The 26,189-nt window shown below is 42.8% G+C and overlaps 1 protein-coding gene across 7 annotated transcripts in view; it reads right to left on the minus strand.

The window, feature by feature from the left end:
* The window catches only part of UBR5 (ubiquitin protein ligase E3 component n-recognin 5), a 216,307-nt gene that overhangs the window by 124,711 nt on the left and 65,407 nt on the right, over window positions 1-26,189 (minus strand). For 6 of the 7 annotated variants that reach the window (XM_057737349.1, XM_057737347.1, XM_057737343.1 and 3 more), the window contains exon 1: window positions 6,776-6,907. The exons of the other annotated variant lie outside the window; for it this stretch is intronic. In XM_057737349.1, coding sequence (XP_057593332.1) covers window positions 6,776-6,837 — 62 coding nt within the window. In that variant the 5' untranslated portion in view covers window positions 6,838-6,907. Of the gene's footprint in view, window positions 1-6,775; window positions 6,908-26,189 lie in introns of those variants that run through there. 7 annotated transcript variants of the gene reach the window in all.

Here is a 26,189-nt window from a genome sequence, read left to right on the forward strand (position 1 = left end):
AACCTATAAGGAACATTAAGATTTCCAGTGTGATGCTGCCTGTCCTAAGGCTATTATTCAAACAAATTTTCTCTTAAGACTGTCAAATTGCATGACATGTTAAAACTCAATTAGTTTTATTATGTAAAATTTCAAAACTGTCAATCATCAAAAAATAAGCATTTATGTGACAACAGGAAAATCTAAATAGATTGAACTTTGAGATTAAGGTAGTTTTTTTAAGTTTTCATCTTTGAGATACATAATGAAGGTATATCAATTAAATGATCTGAGGGAAAGGAATAAAGAGGGAAGAGGCTTGAAACCAGACTGGCCATGAGTAGACAACTGTTGACATTGGATGATAACTGTTGTACATTAGGTGTTCACTATACCATCCTCTCTACTTTCTTATATGCTTTAAATTTTCCATAATAAAAAACTTTAAAATAATTTTCATAGTAAACCTTAAAAATCAATTATAAAAACAAATCAACATTTCATACTTATAGTGAGCCAGGAGGCCAGACTGTTGTCCTTTGCTCAGAATGCCAAGGTGTCAAAATGACAGAAACAGACTATAACTGGAGTTTGTTTTCTTAACTGGAAGTAGTCGTCCCTCTGTCTCCCAGAGGCACTGGTTCCAGGAGCCCCAGTGGACACCAAAATCCTTGGTTGCTTAAGTCCTTTTATAAAAGAAGTAGTACAATGAATAGTTGGCACCTGGTATGTGCAGATGTAAAACCCGTGGATACCAAGGGCCGAGTGTATGTATGATAAAAATGGGGCAAAAAAACATGAGTACATCCTCCTGCAACATAAAATTACTCCCCTCAATACACCCTGCAAGATCTACTTAAGTGTAATTTGACACAGTCTTCAGTGATTAAACTTTCCTTTAGAGACTATTTCCTAAATAACCTAATTGTTAGGGAAAATTCCTGACCTTTCTAAAGTTCACGCCATTATTCCTAGCTGTACTCCTGTGTACTATGTAATTTCTTTCCCAAGTGTCTGTATACTCCTAAACCTACAATTCAGTCACTGATTCCTTGATTTATAAAACTGACCTTCCCTAGTTTGTTTTGATTTTTCAATTTTTTGTTTGGCCATTTCATACCCTGTCTTTAATCTTACTTTCCTTAAACAACTTAATCATTTTAGTGAAGCTTGCCTGTACTTTCCCAATAAAGCCGCTCTAGTATTATTGTTTCTAGGTAACAATCTCAATAATCAAATAGTCAGATTTCCCACTGGTCTGGGGATGTGATGCTCTATTCCACCCTAATACTTGTGTTTTTTTGGTGCAGCACAATGAAATTTTAGGCAGCTTTCAATATCATAACCTCTACCCACCACAACCTTTGTTCATTCAGCTCCACATAACCCCTGGCCTATTTCCTGGCTCCTACTGAAGGGATGAGGATATGCCTGAGTCTTTAAAACCCAATAGCTCCTAATAAAAATAAGGAGCACTCACTAAATGCCATGCCTTGTGCAAAAAAGCACTTTCTGTGTCAACGCTGCCCAACAGAACGTGCCGTGATCACGGCACTGTTCTGGATTTGCACTGTCCCATCCGGTGCCACCAGCTACATGTGGGTACAGAGCACTGAAATGTACCTACTGCTACTATGGAATTGACTTGTTAATTTTATTTCATTTTAATTGATTTCAACTTAAATAAGTCATGTTTTGAGGCTAACTTAACTTACATTGCTTGAATTTTTCTTCACGAATTTCCATTTAGTTTTAGATCTACATTCAATGTACATTCAAGATAATCTACAAGTTTCTCAACCTCAGCACAACTGACATTTTGGACAGGTTCATACTTTATTGTAGGGCTGTGCTGTGCACTGTAGGGTGTGTTTAACAACATCTCTGGTCTCTACCCATTAGAGGCCAGTAACAATGCCCCCAATGGGACAATCAAAAAATTTCTCCAAACATGGCCGAATATCCCCTGGGGGTCAAAAACTACACCCTGTTGAGAATCACTGATCTAAGACTAACAGTCTGGATTCTGCACTCAATGCTAAGGATATTCTAGGGCAATATCAATCCTCTGAGTTCCTGCTTTTCTATTTGGAAACCACACCACACATGAAAACAGTAAAAAGTAACCATCTCTTTATAATATTTTCCACAGAACCTACATTATAATATCGTTTTCTCCCATCCACTATCTCAACTATTCTTCGCCAACCTTGAGGTGGGTACTACACCTGATTTAGAAATTGAGGTGTGAGGGACTTCCCTGGTGGTCCAGTGGGTAAGACTCCATGCTCCCAAAGCAGGGGGCCTGGGACTGATCCCTGGTCAAGGAACTAGATGCCTCAACTAAGAGCCCGCCAGCCACAGCTAAGACACGATGCAGCCAAAATAAATACTTTTTAAAAAAAGGAAAAAAAATTGAGGTGTGAGGGGGTAGGGAGGAGGAGAGACAGGGAATGAAGTTGTAAGTGGTTAAATGACTCCCTTACCACAACATAGTTAATAAGTAGCAGGGCTGAGACAAACCCGGATTTAGGAATTTCAAATTTCAAACTCCTGTCTATGTTATCTTACTGTGTAGTCTTACAGCACCTAAAGGGGGAGCTCCTTGGAGAAAAACCCTTTTGATATGACAATCTCAACAAGGGCTGTTTATGATCACGCAACACATTATAATGCCTAAAAGCAAAGCTCACAGGAAAATTCCACATACAGACCAACAAAGAGCACTGGTTTGCAATGTAGCCAACCTGCATCCCAAAGAGTAATTCAAGACAGGGACTGGTCACAGGGACACACATTACCTTAAAAGGCCTCTCCTAACCTGGTACTAGGAAAGCGTTAAGAGGGCGCGCCCCCTTTCAAAAGGCCTAAATCAATTTGCAACCCTGGAGGGAGGAATTGCGTGGAAGGGGAAATCAAAACTCTAAGACGTGGCTGCTCAAAGGTTGGTATGCCTCAGAAAGCAGAGATTTCCCAGAGTACAGGCCATGTGGAAGCGTGAAAAGAGCCCTGAACTTTAAAAATCAGAAGACCCATCATGTGGACTTCATCTGTCAGTATCCTGGGTAAATTCCATAAGCCTGGGGTCTGTTTTCCTAGCTCACCAGTGAAAAGACAGGTCTACATGACTTCTTTGGCACTTTCCAGGGTTTGGTGAGCTGATACTTCCAGCTCTCCCCTCAATCTCAACATGTAGAACCATGTTCTTGGTATGGTTTCGAGACAATGTTTTAAGCAAGAACATAGCACTAACTCAAGAAACTCACTGGAAAGAAAATCAAAATGTCACACAAGTATCTGAGCACTGAATAGTTTCAATTCCACAATGAGTATCTGCTGAGGGCCAGCGCTCTGCACCAGCAACCTTGTAATCACTCTGGAAAGCCACAACAACCAACATCCCAGGCTCTCTGAATTCCTCTCCTCTGCCCTAGCCATCCCCACCTATATTCATCTACTGCATTTGGTCTCCCAAGGCCAATAACTGAAGATTTTAACTCCATATACAAAGACTATCACAGAAATAGCAAGTATGAAAACTCAAAGAAAAAAAATCAGATACAAACGGGTTTTTTTTTAAAATGCTGAGTACATTTTAAACGTTTGAGACATCACACTATTACACTAAACAAAATATATGACTTTTAACAGGATGTGGCTATTTTAAAAAGAAATATTATTTGTAAAGGAAAATATTGGTGATTTGAGACCCCTAAGTTTTCTTTGAGCAATTTATTTGCAGTATCATGCTGCCTGCCCAATCTTACTGCTTTTTGGTTAAAGACTGAAGTCTACCTTTTTATAAATCTTTCATCCAAAACTATCATTTATCATTTCGTTTGTGACTATCATAGATAGAAAATCAAGCCATTGTAACACTCTCTTCTTTCACCAAAACTTACTTTAAACTTTGGTAGATTTTTATCTGAAGACAAAAATATTCTGGGCTTATTCTAGTAAATTAAAAGGTTCCAGAAAACCAATCTCGTTTGGAAACAGATTTCCCTCAAGCAATGCAGCGATAGGTTGATTCTATTACTTTGCAATGAGGTATGCAAACATGATCGTCCTTCTGAAGAGGAGATACAGAACAGCTCCACCACAAGTCAACTACTTCAAAACTAGGAAAGCAAGACTATCTCAAATGCTGCCTTCATAAGTCTCAACACACCAGACATTTTTACTGCTAATAGACAAAACTATAGGTTCCTAAAATTTTATCTACAGCCCTCTCCTATTTTTCAAATATTTGCCACCTTGATGCACACATTTTATGATCTCATCAGATCCACCTGCCTTTTCTTTATTTCTCATGAAATGAAAACTGAGGATGATCCGGCTATTCTTAATATTGTATACTGACACTACAGAAATCAAAAACAAAGCTGAGGGGCTTCCCTGCTGGCACACTGGTTAAGAATCCACCCACCAATATAGGGTACACGGGTTTGATCGGGGAAGATCCCACATGCCGCGGAGCAACTAAGCCCATGCGCCACCACAACTACTGAGACTGCGCTCTAGAGCCCGTGAGCCACAACTACTGAGCTCACGCGCCACAACTAGTGAAGCCTGAGAGCCTCAACAAGAGAAGCCACCACAATAAAAAGCCCGCATTAAAAAAAAAAAAAAAAAAAAAGCCCGCATACTGCAATGAAGGGTAGCCCCCACTCGCCATAACTACAGAAAGCATGCCCACAGCAACGAAGACCCACTGCAGCCAATAAATAAAAAAATAAATTTTTTTAAAAAGCTGATTACTTGTTTACACCAGGAATGAAAAAAGAAAAGGTAGCTTTAAAAAGAAACATGTATACGTCCAGACCAGGTGAAACAAAAGGAATGCTCAAAAATTATTCAAAGTGCCCAACAAAACTGCAAAATAGTTGGCATGCACAGTCAACTGAGTAAGCTAGTTAGGATTCTTGGTATATAAAGTTAAAGTTAGGACTTATATAAAAAACATACTCTACTTCTATCCTGGTGCAACTTCCTAAGTTACAAGACAAGTTGCACACTACAAGCACTACCAACTCGGTTCCATGAGTGACAGACAGTACAGCTATCCTTACTACTAGCCTGATTCTAAAATTTACAAAAAACCTTCTGTGAAAGTCTTAACAAATAACCTGTAATGAAATAAAATCGGAATAAGGATCGCATTACAAAATGTTAAAATGAATGACTTAAAACTTATTTCAGTATTTAAAGGAACTACGTGACAATTCTAAACGGTTAATATTTTCAGTAAGTATTCCAAAAGTTTTACAAACATGTTAAATATGATATGGTTACAGCAAAGACTGGACAAATCCGAAGCCAACACCAGAAACCAAGCCTGCAGCTTCCCGGATTGAAAGGCTGTCCGCCCCACCTGAGGCGGTTAGATACTCCGAAGACAGAGGCTAATATCTTAGCAGCAAGTTAGGCCTCTTCCTCCCTCCGGGAAACGCATGACAAACAGGGCGTCATGCAATTTATGTCACCCGGTCACTTAGCAAAAATTACATCTAACTTCTAAACCTGGGCCAAGATGGCCTTCTATATTCATAAGGAATAGAGAGCAGCGAAAGTGTTGGGAGAGAAGACTTAAAATGCCCCACTTTCTGACCCTGTAAACATTTAACCCATCATTAGATCTGAGTCCCAGAGTCTAAGCCTTGCTTCCATGGAGGCTTCCCTCAACCTCCTCGGAGTCTCTGTTTTGCAACAGTGAAGGAACTTTTCCTGCTTTATCTCAGTTCCCTGGGAGCATGCGGCCCTGCAATTCAATATCCTAAACTGGCAGGGGACGGTGGAGGAGGGAAGAGGAGGAATCCAGGGCCAAAACAGCCTTCTTATGAAAGGAAAAAAAAAATCATAATTCCTCCTCCGCCCATAGCAAAACCCATCCCAGAAATTTACAGCGTGTTAAGAAAAGCAGCACTGCGAACTGCAAACGTAAGAGTTTTCCTTTGACTCTACGCACGGTTTTCAGCTGTCAAATTACAACTCAGGAAAACACTATCATTAGAATAAAAAAGGAAACAAAAAAGCTCGCACCACAGAGGCCGGGAGCCGGAGCCGCCAGCACCGTTTCGGGAGTCGCAGAGCAAAGGGAAGCCAATCCACTTCCCCACCCCCGCCTGAATTCATCCCCTCCCCGGACAGGCAAACCTCACTGCAGGGGCTCAAATTTAATAATAATAACAATAATCATGGCGCTTCCTCCCTCCTCCACCCCCTCTCCCCCCGCGATCTGCCGGGAATCCGCTTCTCCCCACCCTCCCCCGCGATCTCCAGGCCCCGCAGGTCCGGCCACCCCACCGGACACAGCTCCCAGGGGCCCAGGCGAGCCCAGCCTACCCCGGGGGCCCCTGGCCCGGCTTCTCCTCTTCCCTCTCTTTTTACCTCCACCATCCCCCATCCGCATTGTCTGTCTCAATTCAACTTTGACTAATATGGATTCCTCGGGCCTGGGCCGGGCGGTAATTACAGCTCCCCCACCGGGAGCCGGGTCCCCCCGCCACCATCTCCACCGAGTTCAGCGCGGCTCTTTCGTGGAGGGGGTACGAGGGTGCTGGAGGGTGCAGTGCGCCTCCCCGTGCACATCTCGCTCCCCCCCCGCGGCCCCGGGCCCAGAAGTTTGCCACGGAAGGGGCCTAGGCGGGGGCAGCGAGGACCCCCCCAACCCCCACCTCCGACCGCCGGCCGGCGCGTAAACACCAGCGCCCGCCGCGGCGCGGCCCCGTGGGGGAGGGGAGGGCGGGGAGGCGCCCCTCCCCCAGCCCGCCCGCCCGCCCGCCGGCCTGATTACCTGTCATTGAGCTGGTCCTCGGTGCCCGGCAGCGGGTGAACCACGAAATGGATGGACGTCATGGTGCTTCCTTCTCGTCCTCCTCCCGAGGACGGCCCCTCCCGCTCTGCTCCCCCCCCACCCCTTCCCCTCCCCAAAACCCACAGCCGCCGCCGCCGCCGCCGTCTCCCAGTCCCCAGATGGAGAGAAGCAAAGGCGCAGGGGCCGCCGCCGCCGCCTCCCCGCCGGGCGTGTGTGCGCCGCGCGGCGGTCCGGCGGGGCGGGCAGGAGGGCGGATCAACGAGCCACCCGCTCCCCCGGCGACAGCGCGCAGGAGTGCGAGGCCGGTGGCCGGGAGCCGGGAAAGGGGCCGACTGGGGAGGGAGGCGCGGGACCGGCTGCGGGCTGCGGGGCCGGTGTGGTCCCGGCGGCGGACGGGGTCCGGACTAGGGAGGTGGGGAGGGAGAGGAGCCCGCACCACGCGTCACTGGCGAGGAACCGCCGCCGCCAGCACCGCCGCCGCCATCTTCACTTCTGCCCCAGTTTCTCCGTCTCGCAGGCTCCGCTCCCGAGCGGCGGGGGAGGGGCGGACGGGAGGAGGAGGAGGGAGGAGACCGGCGGGCGGGGGCACGGCCGCGAAGGGGCGGGGCTCCGGGAAACGGGCGGTAAAGCCCTTTCGATTGGGCGGCTCAATGTCGTCGGGCCACGGCGCTGTAAGGCGCGTGCGGATTGGTCCGTTCGGCTCCCGAGCCCAGCCCCCTGGGGGGGTGGGATATCTCCCGAGTGAGTGTTCCGGAGAGCACGTGTTAGGGAGAGAGGAGGCGGAGGGGCGAGCCGGCAGGGGCGGGGAGTCCGGGAGGGAGGCGAAGTGTGTGTCCGCGGGGAAGTGGGAAGGAAGAGGGACTCCTTCGTTTCGCTCGCTCTGATTTCCCTTGCGGCCGACCTAATTTTTTTTTTTTTTTGCGGACCCTTAGGGGTTTTTTGTTTTTGTTTCTCATCCTTCATCCGCAGTTACATTTAAAGTGGAAGTGTAAAATCAGTTAAGGGGCAAGAAATACACAGTCTTTTATTGGAGAAGTGAGGTAGTTATGTAAGGACCTTTCCAGAAGGTCCAGTCGTAGGATCATAGAGCTGACTTTGCAGCAACTTCTTTTATCACCCTGATCTCCCCAGTTTCCCCAACACGACTACCATCACGTACCCACACAAAGACAGAAAATGGAAATTTCCAATTTTCTGATTTAAATGATTCATGATTTTTTACTTCTTTTAAATGAAAGATATATTTATTCTACAAAAATGTTTCGTTCTTCAGCTTATGATCAGTGGGATTATAAAGGCTAATTCTTTAATAGATCTATCTGCTTTTTTCTACGGAACCAGTTCATAGCTTTCTTCTCAAAGGCTTCTATGGCCCCTTCAGAAATTCAAGTAACTCTTTCAAAAGTGAGAACATGAAGCCTCTTCTCCAGTATGTTCAGTTAAGTCAGGGGTCTTGTGAAACGTTCTTAATTTTAAAATATCACTTTTTTTCTGTTAATGCATTACACACACACACTTTTGCTTAGGAAGTTCTTCTGAACAAAATATATGAAAATTTATTTATAAATCAGGATAGAGCAGATACCCCTTGAGAGAGATAATGGAACACTTTTGTAGGTCACCAGCTCCAAAATGACCCAGATTAGTTTAGACTAAAAAATGATTTCAAGGCCACTGTTTATTAGAAGTCCATGGGAGCCACAGGGAAGGAGTGTAGACCAATGGACACTGCTAGTTTTAGAGCCAGACAGACCTGAATTTCTGCCCTGTTTCTGCTACTTAAGTATGTGGCCTTGATTAAATCATTTAACCTATCATAGCATCTTTTTTCTCACTTGTGAAATATTCCACAGTAATAGCTCTACATAGAGTTTTGGTGAGGCTTAGATAAGATTAATGTATGTCAAGCACGGAGAGCACTTCATAACACTTGACTTCGTAGTCTCAGCAAAGCTTTTATTTTTCAAGTTGCTCACTATGTGCCACTTGACAAATGTACCATTTGACTACATACCACTTTATACACTTACGTCTTTTAATACTCAAATCACACTATGGAGTAAATAATATTATCCCCATTATATAGATAAGGACACTGAGGCTCAAACACCTTAGGTAAGTGCTGAAGCTGAGACTTAAAACCAGATCATCTAACTCTGATTCCATTGCTCTTTCCACTATACCACAGCTGCCATCTACTTAATAATTTAGAAGGAACAGACTACTCAAAGCCAATAGGAAAATGTGATATGATAAATACAATAAGAGTGCTATGAAAGTTAAAGGAGGAAGTGGTTCCAGCCAAGAGAATTAAGAAGTCATTTAAGCTGAGCTTTCAAGAATGTTCTGGGAAAACAGAACATCTAGCTTAAACATAGTCATTTTAGATGTACCCCTGGACAAACTCCAAACTCCATGCCCATAGTTTGCTTCATTTCTCTTTCTTCCACATCTGTCTTTCTTCATTTTTTCATTGTGCTTCCACCCTGCTTCCAACTTATTTACCTACTGAGACTTTCTGACCCAGTCAAAGGCCAGTCTTGTCACTCTAGACAGTCCATTCAAATCTGCCCACTTGGTCTTTCACTGACAACCATCTTGGCATCATCCAGGCTGGCATATTAGGGAGAACTCTCATCTCCCCAACACTTTGGTGAGTAACACTTTGAACAGGGGAAAACAAGAGTAAAAGCATAGAGTTGTGCAGGCCCAACATGTGGTTGGGGAAGGAGGGAGTACAGATAGGGAATAGAAATAAGCAAGCAGAAGCTTTTTGAAGCGCCAAAGTGCAATACAAGTCTAGAAAAGGAGGCTGGAGTGGGCTTCTTTTCTAACAATTTGGACTAATTTTCCCTTTGAGGACAACTAAAAAGTTAACCAAAATATTTCTTTAAATCTACTTAAAGGCACAAGAGAGTTAACAAAATAATGATGAATTACCAAACTAGGATCCAAGCACTGAATAAGACCCAGGGAAGTGAGTCCTGTGTTTGGAGCCACTTTTCCCCCTGAGATGAACGCCAATTCCAGAAAGACCAAGTGAGAAGCCAAGAAGCTGAGCAGTCCTTCTGACAAACACTCAGAGCTAAGACAACAGGGATGAATGTCCAAGGTTCCCCAGTGCAGCGGTGAGTGAGTGCTAATGAACTCCTCTTACTTTGTGTGGAGCCCTGAAGGACTGCACCTCTGAAATAAGCCATGTCTTAGATTTGGTTTCCCCCAAAACATACCTTGAGACAAGAATTTGGTATAAATAGTTTATTTAGGAACTGATTGCAGGAAGCACTGTATGGAAATGGAGAAATGAGACAGCAAATGGAGAAAACCCAATAAAAGATGAGCTGATGAATGTTTTACCACTGTGGACAAGTGGAATTCAAACCCACTGGAGATCATCTGAGAGACTGTATAGGACACAGCTCAGAATTAGCCCAGTGAGCTGGGAGGAAGCTGGAGGTATTTATCCATTAATTCCTTCCCTCAGCAGTTGAGGATTGCTCCTGGGTTGTTAACTCCCTATCACTTCAAGCTTTCCCCTCTTGTGGGTAAAGCACGCTCCTAAGGCCAAAAAAACAGTGTCAAGAATGAAAGAAACATAAAGATACTCAGGGTGGGGAGGGGGGCGGGGGTGGAGAAAGAAAGAAGAAATGTGAGAAATTTTAAGCAGTCAACCCATACTAAAGGGTGTTATTCAGGTAAAAGGAAAATGATTCCCCAGTGTGAGCTCAGAGAGGCATAAAAGGATGAAGACTAGAAAGGGAAAATGTGTAGGCATGTGAATGATGACTGAATAAACAACGGGGCTTAAAAATCCAAAATACTGACAATACCAAATGCTGACAAGGACCCAGGACAACAAGAACTCTCATCCATTGCTGGTGGGAATGCAAAACAGTACAGCTATCTTAGAACGTAGTTTATCATTTCTTACAAAACTAAACATACTCTTAACAAGTGATCCAGCAATCGTGCTCCTTGGTATTTACCCAAAGAAGTTGAAAATTTATGTCCACACAAAAACCTGCACATAGATGCTCATAGCAGCTTTATTCATAATTGCCAAAACTTGGAAGCAACCAAAATGTCCTTCAGTAGGTGAATGTGTAAATAAACTGTGGTACATCCACACGATGGAATATTATTCAGCACTAAAAGGAAATGAGCTGTAAAGCATGAAAAGACATGGAGGAACTTTAAATGCATATTACTAAGTGAAAGAAGCCAATCTAAAAAGGCTACATACTGTATGATGCCAACTATGGGACATTCTAGAAAAGGCAAAACTAGGGGGATGGTAAAAAGATCAGTGGTTGCCAGAAGTTAGTGGAGACAGGAAGATAAATAGGAAGAGCAGAGGATTCTTCAGGTGGTAAAACTACTCTGTATGATCTATAATGGTGAATACATGTCATCATAAATTTGTCGAAACCAATAGAATGTATAACACCTACAGTGAACCTTAATGTAAGCTATGATCTCTGGGTGATAATGTGTCAATGTAGGTTCACCAGTTTTAACAGTCACTCTGGTGGGAGATGCTATAATGGGCCAAGCTATGCATGTGGAGGGGCAGGGAAATCTCTATGGGAAATCTCTGTAACTTCCTCTCAATTTTGCTATGAACATAAAACTGCTCCAAAAAATAAAGTCTGTTAAAAAAAATCTTAAACAAATATTAGCAAAACAAATTCAACAGGATATAGCGAGGAGTAAATCACAAACAAGTTGGATGATTTGCCATATGACTATCAACAAATACAATTCATCATATTAACAGAATAAAAGAAAAATCATTAAATCATTTTGACTAAGAAAAAGAATGGAGGACTTCCTAGGTGGCGCAGTGGGTAAGAATCCACCTGCCAATGCAGGGGACATGGTTCGATCCCTGCCCCAGGAAGATACCACATGCCGCGGAGCAACTAAGCCTGTGCGCCACAACTATTGAGCCTATGTGCCGCAACTACTGAAGCCCACGCGCCTAGAGCCCATGCTCTACAACGAGAGGCCACCACAATGAGGAGCCCGTGCACCATAATGAAGAATAGCCCCCGCTCGACGCAACTAGAGAAAGCCCGTGTGCAGCAACGAAGACCAAACACAGCCAATAAAATAAATAAATTAAATTAATTTATAAAAAAAAAGAAAAAGTGGAACAAAATTCTATAAGCATTCATGAAGAAAATTTCTTAACAAACTATAAATAGAATTAAATACCCTTTAAATACTCTTTAATGTGATAAAAGTCCTAAAAATCCTACAGGAAATACCTTTTGTAAGGGTGAAATGTGGAAAGCTTTTACCCTGAGATTGGAAATAAGGATATCTATCCTCACCACTTCTTTTGCACGTTGCACAAGGGTTCCAGCCACTCTAGAGCACCTCAAGGTGTTTAACAAGAAAAAGCAGATGATCATTTCTGTTCAACTGCGTGTGTCTGAAGCACACACATAGGTATGCCTATGTGGGGCACCTGACATGAATTTGGAAAAGAAGAGGTAGGATGAGGCCAAGATTCACTATACGAAGAAGTAGCTCAGATGGGCCAAGAAGAACGTGGGGAACAAAACCAACAAAGAGAGGTCTTCAAGGCTCATAGACTCCCGATCTGAGTCCAGTAAAAACTGTTTACCCCTCAAATATATCTATACAGGTTTTGGAAAGGACGATATAAAAACATCATTATATTCACAGGACGTATTTTAATATATACAAATAGAATTAATAAGAAAGTTTGGCAGAGTAGCTAGAAATAACGTTAATGTCCAAAAAAAAAAAAAGAATCAATTGTTTTTAATGTATCAAAAAAATTAGAAATGAAAATTTAAAAATACCATTTAAAATAATAAAAACTATAAAATGTCTAATACCTAAGAACAAGTTCAATGAAAGATGTATAAACCCTCTACACAGAGTACTTTAAAATATTTTTGAGAGAAATCAAAGATGATCTAAATAAATGGAGGAATATACCATGTTTATGGGGTAGTACAACTAATATTGTGAAGTAGGAAAGTCTCCCTAATCTGATCTATAGATTTAGTGCCATCTCAATCAAAATTCTTCCATCCTAGTAGAAGTTCACAAGTTGTTTTTCAAAATTATATGGAAATGTAAGAAGAGACAGAGATAGATGAAACAGAATAAAAGGCTCAGACATTAACCAAAGGTTAATGAACATAAGCACCTAAGGACAATTTGGAAAGGAAGGTGTTTGCAATAAGTTGTGCTGGAATAAGTGGATATCATTATTTTTGAAAATTAAATTTAACCCCTACCCACATCATACACAAAGATCCAGGTGGACTGTAGATGTAAATGTAAAAGGCAAATAGTAAAATCTCTAAGATAACATAAAAGGATATTTATATGACCTAAGGATAGGGGTAAACTTCCTTTCCTGGGCATAAAAGCTCTAATCATAAAGAAAAAGGATCATATGTTAGACTATATTATAAATGAGAATTTCTGTTCATCAAAATGACAACATTAAAACATTGAAAAAAAACTATGGTTACCAAAGGGGTTAGCAGGGCGGGGGTGGGGAGGAGTTAAATTAGAGGTTTGGGATTAACATATACACACTATTATATATAAATATATAAAACAGATAAATAACAAGGTCCTACTATATAGCACAGGGAACTATATTCAATATCTTGTAATAACCTATAATGGAAAAGAATCTGAAAAAGAATATATATATATATATGTATAACTGAATCACTTTGCTGTGCACTTCAAACTAGCACAACATTGTAAATTAACTATACTTCAATTTTAAAAAGTGGTTAAAAATAAAAACAAACCAAAGAACAACAGAAAAGATTGAAAAGATAAGCCACAGAATGGAAGAAATTTGTGATACATATTACTGAAAAAAGGCTCACATTCAGAATATAATTTAAATTCCTAGAAATTGTGTATTAAAGAAAAAGAAAATTAATTTTTTTCTTTTTTGCATTTTTAATTGAAGTATAGTTGATGTACAGTATTATACATGTTACAGGTATACAATACAGTGATTCACAATTTTTAAAGGTTATACCCCATTTATAGTTATTATAAAATGTTGCCTATATTTCCCATGTTGTACAATACATTCTTGTAGCTTATTTTATACCTAATAGTTTGTACCTATTAATCTCCTACCCTTATACTGCCCCCCCTTCCCCTCTACCCACTGGCAACCACTAGTTTGTTCTATCTATGAGTCTGCTTCTTTTTTATTATATTCATGTTTGCTATATTTTTGAGATTCCACATATAAGTGATATATACAGTATTTGTCTTTCTCTGTTTGACTTATTTCACTTAACATAACACCGTCCAAGTTCATCCATTTTGCTGCAAATGGCAAACTTGCATTTTTTTATGGCTCAGTATATTTTTAAATTCCTGGAAATTACATATTAAAGAAAAAAACCAAAAAAATTTTAATAGGCAAATGACTAGAATAGGCACTCCATAAAAGAAATACAAAAATGACCAATAAACTCATCAACCTCCTTCATTATTGGGGAAAGCAAATTAAAACCACAATGAGATACCCACTACACACCCTCCAGGACAGCTATAATCAAACAGACTGACAATAAAAAGTGTTGGTGAGAGTGTGGAACAAGAACTTACTTACAGCTGGTAAGGGCGTAAAACCAATACAATCACTTTGGAAAACAGTTTGCCATTTTCTCCTAAAGTGAAACATACAATTCCAACAATGCCACTCCAAAGTATACACCAAATAGATGTGCATGCACAGTGTACCAAGAGACAAGGAAACGAATGTCCATAAAAGCACTATTTATAAAAGCCTCAAATTACAAACAATTCCAATGACCATCAAAAAGAGAGTATCATGGTCTGTTCATGCAAGGTAATGCTGTACAACAATAAATATTAATGAGCTACAGCTAGTTGCAAAACCTAAATGAATGTCAAAAAAGTAATGTTGAATAAAAGAAGTCAGAGATGGTACAATTCTATTGATATGAGCTTCAAAAACCAGCAAAGTAAAACTATATTGTTGGGGATGCATGTTTAGGTAGTAAAACTAAGGAAAGCAAACCAAGGGGGTTAGCTTAAAGGGTAGCAGATACTTCACCGGGAGGGAGGGGTGTTGATTGGGAAGTGGAATCAGGGGACCTGCTGAATGCTGACAGTTTTACTATCTGACATGGGTGTTGTTACAGGGTGTTTGTCTTATGATAATCTGTTCAGCTTAGCTGTACTTTTTTTTTTATAAATTTATTTGTTTATTTATTGGCTGAGGTGGGTCTTCATTTGCTGCACGTGGGGTTTCTCTAGTTGCGGTGGGGCTACTCTTCGTTGCAATACGCGGGTTTCTCATTGCTGTGGCTTCTCTTGTGGAGCACAGGCTCTAGGGGCGTGGGCTTCAGTAGCTGTGGCACGTGGGCTCAACAGTTGTGGCTTGCAGGCTCTAGAGTGCAGGCTCAGTAGCTGTGGCACATGGGCTTAACCGCTCCACAGCATGTGGGATCTTCCTGGACCAGGGATCGAACCCATGTCCCCTGCATTGGCAGGCAGGTTCTTAACCACTGCGCCACCAGGGAAGCTCTTAGTTATACATTTTTATTTTGTGTGCTTTTCTATATGTATTTGACTATAGAAAAAGATTTTTTTTGGACTTCCCTGCCGGCGCAGTGGTTGTAAATCAACTTCTCAACCCAATTCAGCAGAGACACCATATATATAGGAGGACTGCAAGTAAAAGGGAAGCAACTGGAAAGAGTGGGAGGAATATTCATGACTTACCCCAGAACAGGAGTGTGGTTTGGATTCAGAGCTAATGCAACTCTCCTTTTCAGTCCTTGTATGGGCTTTTCTGGGTGTTGTCATAACAACTGTCAACTGTCATGGTGCAAGTGGGTGTGTCATTTAGCATGCTAAGGTATTACAATGAATGTATAGTGAGGCTCTAGGTCTACTGGAAGTTAGATCTTCTGCCACCTTGGGTCTAGTTGGTTCTAACCAGCTCCTGTTGTTCTCTCTGCAGTTTCCTCCTGAAACTTAGATAAGAGCAATTGGTTTCCATTCAAGGGAGGGGCAGGGGTATGATTCTGGGGCAAGAGTGTTGATAACAGAATGGGAAATGGTATTTGCAAATCATACATCTGATATAGGACTAGCATCCAGGATATACAATGAACACTTACAATTCAACAAAAAGACAAAAATCCAATTCAAAAATGAGCAAAGGAGAAAGAGGAGGCTGAGAATGAGCTAAAGTTGATGAAAGAAGCATAAGAAAGGGTAAAGCTTGGTTTGTAAAGCTGTAACATGTTAACAAGTAGCAAAGAGAAGGCAAAATGTTTTACTCCTAACTGCTGCATCAAAGAGTACAGTATGGAAAATATAGGAAAATAAATATTGTGAAGGTGAAAAATTAAAACTCCTGTTATAAGAAAAGACTATCAGAGAGCATTGAGTTGTCTTAAAGGAAGACAAGTCTCCAGATGCAGATAAACTATATGCATATAAAGTTTAAAAAATCCTAGGGGGGAAGAAATGGGCAAAGGATTTGAATGACATCCTACAAAGAATATATACAAATGGCCAATAAGCACATGAAAAGAGACTCTACATCATTAAGGAAATGCAAATCAAACCCCCGAAGTGACAGTACTTCTCATCCACTGGCATAACTAAAATGAAAAAAAAAAAACAAAAAAACCAGGTAATAATAAATGTTGGAAGCAGCCACTTCAGAAAACCGTTTGACAGTTTTGACAATTCCCAATATGTTAAACATACAGCTACCATAAGACCACGCCTAGGTCTTTTATATATATATATATATATATATATATATATACATAACCAAGAGAATGGAAAATTTATATCCATACAAAAACTGGTCCACAGGGACTTCCCTGGCAGTCCATTGGTTAAGACTCCATGCTTCCACTGCAGGGGGCCTGGGTTTGATCCATGGTCAGGGAACCCGCATACCATGTGGTGTGGCCAAAACAAAAACAAAACAAACCTGGTACATGAACGTTCAAAGTAGCATTATTCACAACAGAGGAAAAAGTGGGGACAACCCAAATGTCTATAAACTGATAAATAAAATGGAAGACTATTTGCCATAAAAAAGAATGAAGGGACTTCCCTGGTGGCGAGGTGGTTAAGAATCCGCCTGCCAATGCAGGGGACGTGGGTTCAATCCCTGGTCCGGGAAGATCCCACATGCCTCGGAGCAAATAAGCTCGCGTGCCACAACTACTGAGCCTGCGCTCTAGAGCCCGCGAGCCACAACTACTGAAGCCCTCATGCCACAGCTAATGAAGCCCGAGCGCCTAGAGGCGGTGCTCTGCAACAAGAGAAGCCACTGCAATGAGAAGCCCCAGCACCACAACAAAGAGTAGCCCCCACTACCGACAACTACAGGAAGCCGGTGCGCAGCAACAAAGACCCAATGCAGCCACAAATTAATCAATCAATTAATTAATTAATTTAAAAAAATGGAGTGATGTACCAATCCACGCCACAGCATAAATGAACCTTAAAAACAGTATAATAAGTGAAAGAAGCCAGACACAAAAGGCCAAATATTGTATGTTTCCATTTATATGATGCGTCCAGAATAGGCAAATCCACAGAGACAGAAGATGGATTAGCAGTTGCCAGAGGATGGAAGGAGAAGGGAATAAGAAATGATTGCTGATGGGCATGGGTGTTTTGAGGGGATGAGGAAATGTTCTGGAATTAGACAGTGGTGATGGCTGTACAATTCTGTGAATATGCTAAAAACCATTCAATCATATACTTTAAAAGGATTAATTTTATGGTATGTGAATTATATCTTAATAAATTTGTTATTCAAGAAAAGGGAAAGAAAAGTGGTTGTATGACTTCATACTCCCACTAGCAGTGTATTCTACAAGTTCAGATTGATTTATACAATTTTTGATTAGCCAAGCTAGCTTCTACCTTCCCAGTGCATTTTTTTAACATTTACATTTTATTATTTATTTATTTATTTATTTATTTATTTATTTATTTTATTTTTGGCTGCATTGGGTCTTCGTTGCTGCACTCAGGCTTCCTCTAGTTGCCGCCAGTGGGGGCTACTCTGTTGTGCTTTGAAGGTTTCTCATTGCAGTGGCTCCTCTTCTTGTGGAGCACAGGCTCTAGGCATGTGGGCTTCAGTAGTTGTGGCTCGTGGGCTCTAGAGTGCAGGCTCAGTAGTTGTGGCACACGGGCTTAGTTGCTCTGAGGCATGTGGGATCTTTCTGGACCAGGGATTGAAGCCATGTTCCCTGCATTGGCAGGCAGATTCTTAACCACTGCGCCACCAGGGAAGCCCCTCTCAGTGCATTTTTAATTTTTATTTATTGATTTTGCCCATGCCACACAGCTTGCGTGATCTTAGTTCTCCAACCAGGGACTGAACCTGGGCCCTCAGCAGCAAAAGCGCGGAATCCTACCCACTGGACCACCAGGGAATTCCCACATTGCATTTTTAAAAATGTCTCTATCATTCATCCAAAGAATGATTAATTGAGTGACTACTGACTACCAAGCACAAAGTATTACAGAGAGATGCAATGGGACAGATAAGGTCTCTGCTCTCATGGAGCTTACAATCCAGTGGCGAGGGATGAAAGAATACGGTTGCAGATACTTTAACAAAAGGTAAGCCATTTGCCCAAGTCATACATTCAGTAATCAGTGGAGCCATCGTGGAAAGAAAGATCAAGTCTGATAGGACCTTAGGGGTCATTAATCCAATGCCCTCATTTTATAGAAGAATCTAAGGCTCAGAGACATTAAATTGCCCAGTGACACATGCAAACAGTGACACGAGTTTGGGAGCCCAGGAGGACCCTAGAAAACTCATCAGCTGACACAACGGGCCTCAGGAGTTTAACAAGCCCCTCAGTAATGGAAGGCTGCCCACATGCATTCAGCAACTGTCCGCTGCTGACTGCCACACGCTAGGCATTGTGCCACCCACTGGGAGCCTAGCAGTGAGCAAAACCGATGACGTCCTTTCCCTGTGGTCTCATGGAGTCTGGCAGTTCCCAAGTGCAAGGTGACAGCTGCTTCAGTGGCTGCCTGAGAGTCATCATGGGGGGGGAGACACCTACAGATTTTGGAGCCCTGGCCAGATCGTGATTCCACTGGTGATTCCATCGGTCTGGAGTGGGCCTTGGAATCTGTATTTTTAACATTCTCCAAAGGCAACTCTGGTGAGCAGCCAGGTTTTGGGACCCCTGACCTAGTGTACCTCCCAACTTGGCTTTTAGAATTGAGATAAATGAGACCTGGAGAGACTCACCCAATTCCACAACTAGAGAAAATCTGTCCATTGCCCATCCCTGGGCCAAAGCATGTATTCATTCTTAAGCAAATATTGAGCATGTACCATGTACCATGCAATAATCTAGGAACTAGGGATACAGCAGAGATAAGACAGTACCGTTCCTGCTCTAATGGGCTTACATTTGTCGGGGTGGGGGTGGGAGGCAGGAATAAAGCCAGGAAAGAAAGAAACCAGATCATTTAAACTCTAATAATGAGAAGTGAGATCAAATGAGTGCCAAGTCAGCGCCAAGTCAGCGGAAGAGAACACGTTAGGTTGAACCGTGTAAAATTGTCAATATTTGACCATTTTTGATCTACAGAAACAACAATTTCATGTGGTTCAGCTTTATAAATAGGAGTTAGAGGGAGGTTGAGCCGTTTTTCCCCAGGAAAAAAAAGGGAAGGAGGTCTCACAAGATGGATATGATTTGAACATGAGAATGACAGATAAACGCCTAGAGGAAGGGTTTTGTTTAGCGCAGAGTCTCTGAGGAGAAATTGTGGAAGAGAAGCTGGAGGGAAGGGACATTCATTGCATAGCTGGGGGTGGGAGGCACTGTGTAGAAACGGCACAGTCACCAAAGAAGTGCAATGCACAATCACTATTCTTAAGTGACTTATGCTTTGATTACAGACACGATCAATAAAAACCGTGAGTAATAAAAAAATCAAATACTTCCGCACAAAGATTCATGCTATACCTGCTGCTGCAAACATCCTGCCCAGAGTTGCCTGCCCTCCGTCCCTGACTAAATGCAGCTACCTCTGTGATGCTATCTGTCACCTCCACAGTCAGGGGAGATTGCTCCCTAACCCGAACCTTCGCCATTCACTCTTCATTCCTCTCTCTCCATCTACTGTCATCTCCATCTACCATGGTAATTTCTAGGCTTAACCTCCTTCCACTTAGTGGGCTTCTTTAGGGAAAGGACTATGTCACATTCACCTGGGTTCTTCTGCCAGTGTATGACTGTCAGCACCAGCTCAATGGAGAAAAAATGAATGAATGGAAGGATGAATGATGACTATCTCCAAATTTTGTTTGCCTTTAAGGTTATGTAAGGCTGCAGTAAATTGTCCCAAATAACTAATTTAGGGATTACAGTGCAGTTCAGGCCTGGGGTGAGCTACTTACCAAGGCAAGGTCCCTGTCCCACGGGTACCTTTAAATTCCATCTCACAAAGGTAAACATTTCCGTCTTAAGGGGCAGCCCACGTTTGCGCGGTACGGTTAAACCCCATGACAGCGTCTGCCCCGAGATGGGAGGGGCCGTCTGGCTGAGTACATAACCAGGTCACAGCCACTTTGGCACTGGCTTTGGCCTGCCCCATTGCCCCAGGTACAGAAATCTGTCATCCTACTGACCCCCGACAGAGCCTCATCCTGGCCACCTGCAAGTCACATTTCCCACAGTCGTCTTGTGTGTACTTGGAAATCACTAGCTTCCCTCCCATGTGTCTTTTCTGCAGAAGAAACAAGCACTTCAGCTTCCTCATAGGCCCCCTTTTCCAGCCACTGAAGTGGCCACCAGGGCTCTATATTGGACCTGGCCTGGCCAAGTCTCTGTGATTCAGAGGCTGGTTATTCCAGTTTGCGAACTGCCCAGGATTTTTGCCTGTTATCCTTTCTGCTTCTGCTATTTACGTATGAGGAATTTTTACTGCTCAGTATCATCTCCCTCAGTGTCTGGGAAGAATACTAACACTCACATTTGTTTAGTGCTTTCCAGTCTACAGAGTGACATTACGTACACAAACTTATTTTAGCCTCCTAACAGTCCTGCAGAATAGATTTCATTATTCTCTATTTACAGCTAAGCAATGATAAATGACTTGTCTGCCATCACACAGCCAAAAAGTACAACAATTGGGTCTTGAACCCAGCTTCTGATTCTCTGTCTGGTGTTGTTACTTTTAAACCCTTCAGAGAATGCAAATTTTCCACTTTGCTATCCATTAGAAGTCACAGAAAGAGCCGGATGGGAGACTGGTTTCCTGATACTACCATTAGAAGCTATCTGCAAATTTAAATCTGTAGGCTCCACTGGCTGGAACTTTCTACTTTGGCAACAAGGACATGGCATCCACCCTGAGTGGTCCACAGCTTCAACAACCACATGGCCTTGGCCCCAAATGGATACACTTTCTTTCCTTTTTTTTTTAAATTAATTACTTTATTTATGTAATGGCTGTGTTACGTGTTGTTGCTGCATGCGGGCTTTCTCTAGTTGCAGCGAGCAGGGGCTACTCTTCATTGCAGTGCGCCAGCTTATTGCAGTGACTTCTCTTGTCATGGAGCACAGGCTCTAGGTACGCGGGCTTCAGTAGTTGTGGCACAAGGGCTCAGAGTTGTGGCTCACAGGCTTAGCTACTCCATGGCATGTGGGATCTTCCCAGACCAGGCCTCGAACCCTTGTCCCCTGCATTGGCAGGCAGATTCTTAACCACTGCACCACCAGGGAAATCTCTTTTCCTTTTTTAAAATTAATTAATTAATCAATTTTTGAGGCTGCACTGGGTCGTTTTTGCTGCACAAGGGCTTTCTCTCGCTGTGGCGAGCAGGGGCTACTCTTTGCTGTGGTGCACGGGCTTCTCTTGTTGTAGAGCACAGGCTCTAGGTGTGCAGGCTTCAGTAGTTGCAGCACGAGAGCCCTAGAGCGCACGGGCTTCAGCAGTTGCAGCACATGGGCTCAGTAGTTGTGTGCAGGCTCTAGGGTGCACAGGCTTCAGTAGTTGTGGTGTGCAGGTTCAGTAGTTGTGGTGCATGGGCTCAACGGCATGTGGGATCTTCCTGGACCAGGGCTCAAACCCATGTCCCCTGCAATGGCAGGCAGATTCATAACCACTGTGCCACCAGGGAAGTCCCTGGATACACTTTCTGAGAAGTGCATATTTTCAAACTTATTATCAGTCCTGGGTGGTAATAATATGTATCTCGTTGACATTCTGTCCACTAGATCACAGTATTCTAATCAGTCAAATAAAACCCAACATTTAAGTTGTGCTTTACAACTTTCAAAGCATTCTGCAACAACCCTCTGAGCTATATATGGAAGGGAAATAACAATATTAATATTCCCACTTTAAAGATGAGAAAAATAAGACTCAGAGAGCAACTCTGAGCAAATTCTCAAGGTCCCACAATTGGGGACCCTGAAGGGGATGGTATCTTCTGACTTCAAATCTTCTGCTCTTTTCAGAAAGACTAGTTATCCACAATATCTATATACGATGATAATAATTAACATGTGTGTAGGGCTTTAAGGTTTTACCAGGCATTTTCACAAACATTAGTTCATTTCACTTCAAAAACCCCTGTAAGTTGATACTGTTATTAATCACCCCAATATTGCTTTTAAATTCTCAGTCATACTATCACTATACCCTTTCACCTTGGAGTAGTAAATGCAACCCTGAAGAACATTCATTTATGCTTCCAACAGATGTCTTTGAGCACCTAAGTGTAAGCCCCTGCACTGGTTGCTGTGGTCAGAGCCTGTGATTTCTGCACTCCTGATTGTCCTGGTACACTGTGACCAGAATTGGAACATCATAGCTGTGACATGACAGGGGCAGATAGATCAGCCAGAAACGGGGTGAGGGGAAGTGACCTACCGCAGGGCAAAAAAGGCAGCCTCTCAAATTGCCCCAGATGCTTCAATTAGTGACTGTTTCCACAGACTAGAAATTAGATTTTACATGAGCAGCCTGAAAAGGAACATTAGCCTAGCCTTAGTCTATAAGCCATGGCCACACACAAAGATACCAATCATTATGAGTAATGTCATCATCAAATGCTGAGAAAACTATTACAGGCCACGGTTATTGAATCAACAAATGATGAAAGGCTGGCTCTGGAGCCCTCCGTTGACCGGTCCGAGCACTCATGGTCCCGTGCGTAGGGCAATCGGTAGTGTATTACTTCAATGATTAAGAGAGAAAGAGGACAAGGGCATACACCCTCTTTTCTTCACTTCTTCCTTCTCCTCTTTTCACTCTCTTTTCTCTATCACTACCAGATAAGGAAAGGTCAGTGATTAAATGGAGACACAAGAGACTAAATTGGAGAGGGTGTACTAGACACGGGTGGCCTGGGGAGACTGGATTCTGTGGTCAGATCCTGTAGTTTTTGTACTCTTGAGTCTCCCGGACACTGGAGTTCTGGATTTGCCCTGATATTTAAACCCATGTGAGAGCAATTCATTAGTGTTCCTATTGTTCAGTGCCACTCTGATGTCCCCAAGGTGCTGAACAACCTGCCAGGGGACAGGCTTGATTTCTGTCATCTTTCCATGAGAAGTGGAGCTGGGAGGGCCAAGCAGGGACTAGGGAAAGCATTTATATCTCCTGAAGGCAGGATCCAAAACTGGGGCCTTTTCGACAGTCATTAAGGTACTCTTTTGACATGAAAAGGCATTAGCAGAAGCAGTGTGAAAGTAAGGCTTTGAAAAATGAAAAGAAGGAAGTCAAAGAGTGCTGATGCTCTCTGAGTTTGCCCTGCCCCCGCACTAACCCACAAGCTCTCCAGCTAGCGGTTCCGGACAGTCTCCCTTCCTCCCCACATCCACTCTCTACCCTTCTCTGCAGTGCACGTGCCCTCGGAGGCCCACCTCCCTTGACTGCATCCAGGGGGCTCCCTTGCCCTCAGTCTCTAGTGATGTTAGGCCGATGGGTGGCACCAGCAGGAGATCAAAGGGTTGCAGGAGAAAGAGCGCAGGCATTTATGCCCCCAGCTCCCTCCCAGGGCTTGCATTCCTACAGCTCCAGCTCTCCCCAGGTTCCAGTCACTGTCCCCTCCCCTCTTCAGGCTACAGGTGATACAGCTTAAAGCCCTTGCTCACCCCTCTGCCCGCCCCCCTCCCTCGCTTCACCAAGTCTTGTTGGTTTTTCTAAATACTTCTGCCATTAAATGTTATTCATCCGATTGCAGGCAGGCCCCTAACCATTATACATCCCAAAGCCTGCTCCTTCTAAGGTTTCAGCCTGTCTGTCCACTTGCCAGCCCCTTCACTGAAATCCTTCCCTCGTCCTTTGATCTGTTCCTTACTCTACAGATTCAAAGCTCCCAATCTTTTTCCTTGTCTTTAGTGTTCATCTGGGTCATTCCAATTAATGTATGTGAAAGTAATACACCCTCAGGCAATGTTTCTTGACCTTAACAACAATAACAACAACAAAATTCCCTCAAACAGGATTGTCAGGCTCTCTTTTAAAGTGAATTTTACCCAAGATAAATGTAAGCAAATCAAAGCAGTGTCAAAGGACAGCTTTGTGAACAAGGCCCTCCCACTTATTTTAATATTCCTTCCCACCTCCTGGGAATCTCTAAAATATGGATGAGATTTAACCTTAATAAGGGTCATATAAATTTTTTAAAAGGTTTAAAAAAAAATCTAAATGAACCTGTAAAAATTAGAATAAAAGAAGTCTTGGGATATTTTCTCTGGAATCTACTCCCTGGGGTGGCTTCTGGTGCTCTATAATTAACTGTAGCTGGCACAAAATATTTAATCCAGGAGACCTGCAGTGGATTTATTCTGTAAGAAAGATGCCAAACCAAGTTTGGAACTCCTGTCCATATTCTAGATGCAGGAGTCTTTGTCTGGAAAAAGAGAAAAAGAAGGAAGAATAGAGAAACGGCAGGAATTTCCATTTCCAGAACTATCGAGGAGGTTAGATAACATCAAAACCTTCCTGCTACAAACTGCTTTAAGTGCTGGATAAAATGCAATAAACATCCTTTTAAATGTGCAGCAGAGCTCCTAAGAAAGCAAGAGAAATCTCCCAAGGCCCGGAGGAAAGCTGGAACTGAAAACTACAGAGAAAGGGCCGAGGCTGCTGCTGCAGTAGCTTGGATGGGGGTGACCGCCTCCACATGGGTAATCGGGGCACTTGGGGTTTTATGGCCACAAGGGGACAGTAGAGTAGGCAGAGAGTTGGAACTGAGAGCCCTGCCTCTAGCTACAACCTTGAAGAGTTATGTCCTTGGGGAAGGGAAGAACTAGAAAATATCCACCCACCCGCATAGGCAGATGACAGGAAGCGTGTAGGTTTCAGCCCAGGCTCTGGGTGGGGATAAAAAGAGTCAGAGCTGATAATTTCTCACCAAGGCTTATTTTACCAGGGAGTTTGGGCTCCAGCATGTGTATTCTACTTCTGTGATTTGCAAATCTTTAAGCTAAGACATTAACATAGAATGTGGTTCTAGGCCAATGATATACCTGGGACTCCTGCAGGAGGTCACGCAAACACACACACACACACACACACACACACACACACTCTTTCCAAAAGCACATCTCTGAAAGCACAGGGGCTCTCTCCGGGTAAAAGGCTGCTGAAGATGAAATTACAATAGAAAATTCAATATTCACACTAAGTCCCAAGCAGAATAAATAAAAATTAAACCCACACCTTGTAGGAAATTTCAAAACACCAAAGAGTTTGAGAGAGGGAGAACAGTTTACCTCCCAAACAACAACACTTAGGCTGGCAGCAAAAGCAACAACAGAAACTAGAAACTAAGGGAATAATATTTTCAAAGTGCTGAGAGAAAATAACTGCCAACCTGGTTTACCTATCATGGTAGAGAAACAGTGAAATATAGACATTTTCAGGCCTAAAAGAGAGCGCCCCACCAAGAGAGCTTTACTGAAGGGATTAATAAAAAGTATGATTAGAGGGACACTGAACTCAGAAAGAGTAGTACTTAAAGAGCAGTGGTGAACATAGGACTTCCCTGGTGGTCCAGTGGGTAGGACTTCAAGCTCCCAATGCAGGGGCCCGGGATTCAATCCCTGGTCAGGGAACTAGATCCACACACATGCCGCAGCTACGAGCCTGCATGCCACGGCTAACACCCGGCACAAACTAAATAAATTAATTAAAAATAAAAATAAGTGAACAAAAGAAATGGTAAACAAAAAAATAAATGGTGAACAAAGAAATCAGTAAACATAGGGGGAATCCAAACAAGTATTGATCATATAAAATAAGAACAACCTAGAGGGGTGGGATAGGGATGGTGGGAGAGAGGCTCAAGAGGGAAGGGAAAGAGGGGTGT

The sequence above is a fragment of the Hippopotamus amphibius genome, chromosome 5, assembly GCF_030028045.1.
Source record: "Hippopotamus amphibius kiboko isolate mHipAmp2 chromosome 5, mHipAmp2.hap2, whole genome shotgun sequence".
NCBI classification, from domain to species: Eukaryota; Metazoa; Chordata; class Mammalia; order Artiodactyla; family Hippopotamidae; genus Hippopotamus; species Hippopotamus amphibius.